The 7,263-nt window shown below is 37.5% G+C and overlaps 1 protein-coding gene across 1 annotated transcript in view; it reads left to right on the plus strand.

The window, feature by feature from the left end:
* sec23b (SEC23 homolog B, coat complex II component) overlaps window positions 1-1,546 on the plus strand; it is a 9,515-nt gene extending 7,969 nt beyond the window's left edge. Inside the window, 3 exon segments of the mRNA XM_072683017.1 lie at window positions 70-154; window positions 157-290; window positions 520-1,546. Coding sequence (XP_072539118.1) covers window positions 70-154; window positions 157-290; window positions 520-609 — 309 coding nt within the window. The 3' untranslated portion in view covers window positions 610-1,546.
* Window positions 1,547-7,263: the final 5,717 nt, after the last annotated feature.

Below are 7,263 nucleotides of genomic sequence, written 5' to 3' on the forward strand. Positions count from 1 at the left end.
TAGTTGGATTTACAGATTGATTATTCTCCCCCCCCCCCCCCCCCCCCCCCCCAAAAAAAAAAAAAATAGACCATTGCTCAGTGCGTGAAAGCAGGTTACCAAGACATGCCGGAATATGAGAACTTTCGGCAGTTATTGCATGCTCCTGTAGATGACGTCAGGAAATCCTGCAAACACGCTTCCCTATGCCCCGCTACATTAACACAGAGCATGGTGGCTCACAAGCACGCTTCCTGCTTTCCAAAGTGAATCCTTCCCAAACGCACAACAATCTTTATGCCTGGGGACAGGTATGTTCAGTCATACTCATTTATACTTCTATTGAATAGCTCTGTAATTGGATTTGGTGAACTCTTGTTTTCCAAAGTTTAACTTATTGCTTAAGCTGTTAGTGAATTTACCTTTACTTGTGATGGAATTAAAATAGATTGTTCAGTTCAGTTCAGTTCACTAGCAGGAAAAACTATTGATTTTAAATTGCTTCCAGTATCTAACCAATTATATATTAAATCCCAATAGGAAGCTGGAGCACCCATTCTCACAGATGATGTCAGTCTCCAGGTGTTCATGGACCATCTAAAGAAACTGGCCATCTCCAGCTCAGCATAAAACATGCCAGAAGGAAGAATGTCATTGTGGGCGTAAATTAACATTTGCCTTTTGGCCTTTACCTTTGACACTATATGGAATATTTTCATCAAAGATTGTAATGACGTTCTTTCATTCTTATATGCATATAACTGTAATAATTTATAAGACCTTAAAAGACTATTTTGTCATTTTCCTGACCAATTTTACGTCCACATGTTTCAAATGTAAAAGGTGTATTTTGTCTTACAGCTAAGTATTGAGCTCATGAAACCATATTTACCAAAATAATTTATTTACTAGCACAAAGTTGTCTGCTGGGCCATTTATGACCTGCCAGTGTTCTTATTATTTTTATTTATTTTTTTAAATAATAAATCTCAGGTCGCTTGGCTATTTTAAAGGAATGTTTAATGAAGGTGCAACAATATTCTGATGTAGTTTTTTGATGTAGCTTTGTCATTTGTATATCAAGACAGCTAAGGTCTTTTCCTTATGGTTTTTGCAGTTTTTTTTTCTCTCTCTCACCAGGGTCACTATAATTGCAATTGTGTTAACATTTTGATGAGCCTCCTAGGTAAGCATTGTTCTAACTGGATGAATGATAATGCATAGATTTACATTCCATTACATTTTATTATACTTTTTGTGCATAAAATGTATTGAAACATTTCACATTGTGGTATAGTTGGATTTCTGTAGGCTTACTAGAATTTTTGCACAGGGTTCAGATTTGGTGTGATGGGGTTGATGAGTAAGTCAAACTAGCTGATCAAATTCTAATGATGATTAAATGTTAAATGATGGTTACATTTTTCCATTTTTGTCATTCAAACTCTTAGCCTGAGCTGAATCAATAAGTAATCCTGTGCTGCTTAAAAAGGATTATTTAATTTCTAACTTGAAAGAAAAATTATTATTTTGGGGATTATTTAACATAAGAATAGGGATTGTGGAAATAAAGTTAATAATTCATTTCTGTTATTAATAAATGTAATATTTTTTTTCATAAATAAAGTTTAATAAATTCTTTTGTAACATAGCCTTGTCACAAAAACCTATGCTGTTTTGCCATTTTTATTTTTTTAATTTTATTTTAATCTGACAATTCTTTAAATTGTCAGAATTTCATGATTAGAAATCAATCAGTAGAAATGCTCATGAGTTGGAGTAACATTTTTAAAATTGGAACGTTACGTTTTTTTCTTTATTCTGTAAGTTTGCATGACAGCTGATTTATTGCGAAGGTGTCTCTACTGATCTGGATGTGCATTAGTTCAGGCTCAGCTGAGGCAGATGGTTTTTGCCATTGTGTGTATTAGGCTACTGTAAACAGCACCATTTTTCCACTCAAAAGTAAAAAACTACCTGAGAAAAATGAGATGAAGAGAACATGTTCACTGTGCACATTATAATACTATAAACATATAGAAAATGTATTTTTGAAATGTTTTAGAAAAAACTAGTTTTGCAGTGCTACATCAATTTAATTTTATTATTGTGTAGTCATATCATCATTTGGCTGGAAGGCCAAATTTGGTGGTTGTAACTTAAAAATGTGATCAGTAGATAAGTTTTCCTTTTTATGGACACATTTCAATGCATTCCTAGTTTATTTTAGAATGCTTACTGTACAAATACTGTTGCACTTATTCAAAAGCTTTATACAAGCACACTATTCCAGATCAGGATGAACGAGACTGGAAATCCATCTTCATCTTGCCAACTGGGTGTAAAAGGATAGCTTTCAGATCTCATATTGCCACGTTGTTCAGCAGTATGCTCTTCAAACGTTATCCACCCCCATCATTCAGATTTGGCAGTTGTTCGACCAGTACTTTTAAGTCCATAAATGACCATAGGACATATTTAGGGACTCCTCCCTTTTAGACCATAGAATACACATTTACTGTCTCCTTCTGTTTTTATAATTATGAAGAAAATTTAAACTTCTATGTTGCTTAAGTCAAGTCAAGAGGCTTTTATTGTCATTACATCTGAGTACAAGTACAGTCCTGGCAATTCTCTTCCTTATATATTGGTTGGCTTCTTTCTTTTGACTTTCCCATGATGTTACACAAAGAAGCAGTCAGTTTCAGGTGTGCCTTAAAATACATCCACAGCTGTGTCTCTAAATAACTCAGATGTTGCCAATGTGGCATTTTATATATATATATATGTACAGTGCATAAATGGAATTTATATATATATATATATATATATATATATATTATATATATATATATATATATATATATATATATATACAGTGCAAGATGGAATTTTTCTGTTGGGGTTTCCAAATTTATGCACCTGCCTAATTTAGTTTAAATAATTATTGCACACTTCCTGTAAATCCTATAAACTTCCTTTCACTTCTCAAAAATCACTGTGTTCATCTGCTGTATGATATATTTAACTGAAATTGCTAATCCAACAACCAATAATTTATAAAGGAAAATCATCAAAATGATCAAGGGTGCCCAAACGTTTTCATACCACTGTGTATATAGAATGAATGTTGATGTAAATGTAACAAACATTGATATATATTGAATGAACATGCATATGGAATCAATGTTGATATATATGAAATGAACATTGATATATATATGGAATGAATGCTGATATACAGATAGAATAAACATTTTCTAGATCTAAAGAATTCAGTCTTTTTTATCCTAGAGAGGCCACCCAGGAGCTCATTCAGTCTCTCATCATCTCAAGACTTGACTGCTGCAACTGGCTGGTTGGTCTAAGTTCAGCCATATTACTTCTCTGCTGCATTTTTTTCACTGGCTTTGTGTAGTTGCTAGACTGATCAACTGAGGTTGGTCTCTCTAGGGTGAAAAACTTGAATTCTCAAGATGTTGTGAAGTAGAAATCTGCATGACCGAGTCAGGCTTCAAAAACGAGTCGAGAACGATATCCAATCCACACTAACCGATCAACTACACCAAGGCTTTTTGCTTCTGCATATCAAGTGATGAAAAGATTGTGGTGAATAGCTGTAGTTTTTGGGATGCACAACAGCTTAGTCTTATGTTAAGTTTTAAGTTAGTTGGGGTTACGTTTTAGGGCTGCCATGTTTTGGTTTTTTTTTTTGTCTTATTGCTCATCTACATAATCAAACCACGTTTTTCACCCTGTTAACAGGTATATTTAATCTGTTTACACCAACTCTAAGTTTAGGGAGCGTAACAGATTCTTGGGGGTTTATCCGGGATTGGTGCGTCCTGGGGGCCCCCAATAATATCTGTCTGCAGAGCCGCAGATTTAAGCCAGCAGTTTCAGGCAGTTTGCTATTGGTAGGCTGGTGAAAACTTTTAGAGAAGATTTAGAAGGTATTCTGATAATTTAGGAAAAATAACCTTATGTTTGAACGTATACAGGCTATAAAAGACATATATTAGGCTTATGTGCCTCAATAGACTAATGGGCTATGTAGATATATCACTTGACAGTTGGCTTATGTGGGATTTACGTTTACTTATTCATACATGTACATACAAGAATGAACCATTCACCTAAAATATTCAATACGTATAATTTATCATATAATATTGTGTAATATTCTATATTTATTACGGTTTCCATGCCAATAAACACTGTATGACTCTCTCTTTTATACTGCTTGTCTCCTTTTCTATTTATTGTAATTTTATGGACACATTCTTTTCTATTGCTTTGCTGCGGTGACTTAAAATGTGTGATTAATAAAGGATTACCTTATCTTACCACATGTGCTGGAATAAAGCAGAATTAAACTAAGCATAATGTCAAACAGTGGGATAAATCAAACACATATAGACATTCACATGGTAAATAATGAATAGCCCAAGGAACTAAATACCTTAATTAGCTATAATAATTATAGGGACAAAATATCACACTATTTATATTTGAATTCAACTTCAACGCTAAATGCTACATGGATTTTATGTATACGCTTACACATGTGAAGATATAAAAACATAAACAGACTTAAACTGACAATAACACTTTATTAAGAGAATACAATAGTAATAAAACAAACATAAATTAAAACAAAGACAAAATGTGCACAATATGGCATCTTCGCCATGAATGGCTGTATGATGGCTCTAATTGTAATCTGGTTCTCTTGGTTTCTCTCTCTCTCTCTCTCGCTACATGACAAGGAAGAAACCAACACAGGTTAATGTGTCGTCAGCATGTTGCAAAAAGTCTATTCTGAATCCACTTTCTGATTAGGATCAGTTTACTGCATATATTTTTATGAAATACACATTTTAAATACATGAAACAGTTGATAGCTTCTGCAGATGCATTTTACTTCATATTAACATTTTAAATCTAGACTATGATGTTCACAATCACGCTATAGAAATTCACACTGTAATATATTTTATATTTTGTTGCTGACATATATTTTACTAGAAACACCTGGAACACAATGTAACACAAAAGGCACAGTACAAAGAACTTTACTGAACCTCTGGCTTTACCAGAGTAGCTAAACTGTGCAGCTGAGCTATTGCTCAAGATAGAGAAAAAAATGCTACTGTGACAGAAGCTAAAAACACTGGAAATACACTTAGCTATTTTAAAACTCTTAAACTCTTAAACAAATGCTTTAGACTTTTTATTAAAAACACTGGATTACAGAACATATAAAATTTTAAAGAGTGGGATTCTCAGATTATAACAGCCCTTACTAAATTGCTAACGTATCTTCTCATTCACTCGATATAATTTAGCTAGCTAACCAAAACACACTTAACTTGGACTAAGACATGGTACATGGCTTCATGAACATATTAGAGTACAGTTTCACTACTAAAATGTATGTAGGGACATTTCATACCTCATACCTACAAGACAAGGAAGAAACAAACACATTAATGATAGAAATATACATTGCAATACATTAAAACCTCCAAAAAAAAAAACCTGTCCAAAACCTCCTAACATTTGCAGTTTACATGTGTTTACAGCGCATGCTCTGCCACTGGCCTGTAACTGCTGGTGTCAAGTCAAGTGGGTTTTATTGTCATTTCAACTACATACAGAGTACACAGTGAAACAAAACAACGTTCCTCCAGGACCATGGTGCAACATAGACAGTGCATACAAGACACAAGTGCAACACAACAAACAAGTGCGGACAGACAACACAACACAGTACAGACCAGAGAATAATAAATAATGACGGTAGTGTGCAAATTGTGCAATGTGCAATAAATAGAGTCCAGTGAGGTAGTAAAGTTATTAGTGCAAATGCTTGTGCAAAAAAATGCTTCCCATGTTATCTGGGGTAAATGGTTGGAAAGAGAGAGAGAGAGGGAGAGTGTACATGTACCAGAAAGATATCAGTTCGGAAGTTGAGTTGTGTTGAGGAGTCTGATGGCTTGGGGGAAGAAGCTGTTGCAGAGTCTGGTCGTGTTGGACCGGATGCTGCGGTACCTTCTTCCTGATGGCAGGAGGGAGAACAGTCTGTGTGAAGGGTGGGTGAAGTCATCCACAATGCTGGTTGCTTTGCGGATGCAGCGGGTGGTGTAAATGTCCATGACGGAGGGGAGAGAGACTCCGATGATCTTCTCAGCTGTCCTCACAATGCGTTGGAGGAACTTGCGGTCAGAGGCTGTGCAGGTCCCAAACCAGGCAGTGATGCAGCTGCTTAGGATGCTCTCTATGGTTCCCCTATAGAAGAGGGTGAGGATGGGTGGAGGGAGACGGGCCTTTCTCAGCTTCCGGAGGAAGTAGAGACGCTGTTGGGCTTTCTTGGCTGTAGAGCTGGTGTTCAGGGACCAGGTGAGGTTCTCCGCTAGGTGGACACCAAGGAACTTGGTGCTCTTAACGATCTCCACAGAGGAGCCGTTGATGTTAAGCGGAGAGTGGTCCGGTCTTGATTTCCTGAAGTCAACAACCATTTTCATTGGTCTTCTCTACATTCCAGTGAAGGTTGTTGACTGTACACCAGTCTGTCAGCTGCTGCACCTCCTCTCTGTATGCTGACTCGTCGCCTTTGCTGATGAGACCCAGCACAGTTGTATCATCAGCGAACTTTATGATGCTGTTAGAACTGTGTTTCGCAACACAGTCATGAGTCAGCAGGGTGAACAACAGAGGACTCAGTACACTGCCCTGGGGTGCCCCAGTGTTCATGGTGATGGTGCTGGAGCTGCTGTCCCCGAACCGGACTAACTGGGGCCTTCCTGTCAGGAAGTCCAGGATCCAGTTGCAGAGGGGGGTGTTGAGGCCCAGCAGGCTTAACTTCCTGGTGAGGTTCTGTGGGATGATGGTGTTGAATGCTGAACTGAAGTCTATGAACAGCATTCTGACGTAGGTGTCCTTCTTCTCCAGGTGGGTAAGGGAGAGATGAAGGGTGGTGGTGATGGCATCGTCCGTGGAGCGGTTGGGACGATATGCAAATTGCAGGGGGTCCAATGAAGAGGGCAGTTGGTTCTTGATGTTCCTCATGACTAACCTCTCGAAGCACTTCATGATGATGGGCGTGAGAGCTACGGGACGGTAGTCATTGAGGCAGGACACCGTGGACTTCTTTGGCACGGGGACGATGGTGGTGGTCTAGAGGCACGTTGGGACAGTGGAGCTGCGCAGGGAGACGTTGAAGATGTCCGTGAGAACATCTGTCAACTGGTCTGCACACTCTCTGAGCACTCTGCCGGGGAT

This window comes from Salminus brasiliensis, chromosome 7 (genome assembly GCF_030463535.1).
Source record: "Salminus brasiliensis chromosome 7, fSalBra1.hap2, whole genome shotgun sequence".
Classification (NCBI taxonomy): domain Eukaryota; kingdom Metazoa; phylum Chordata; class Actinopteri; order Characiformes; family Bryconidae; genus Salminus; species Salminus brasiliensis.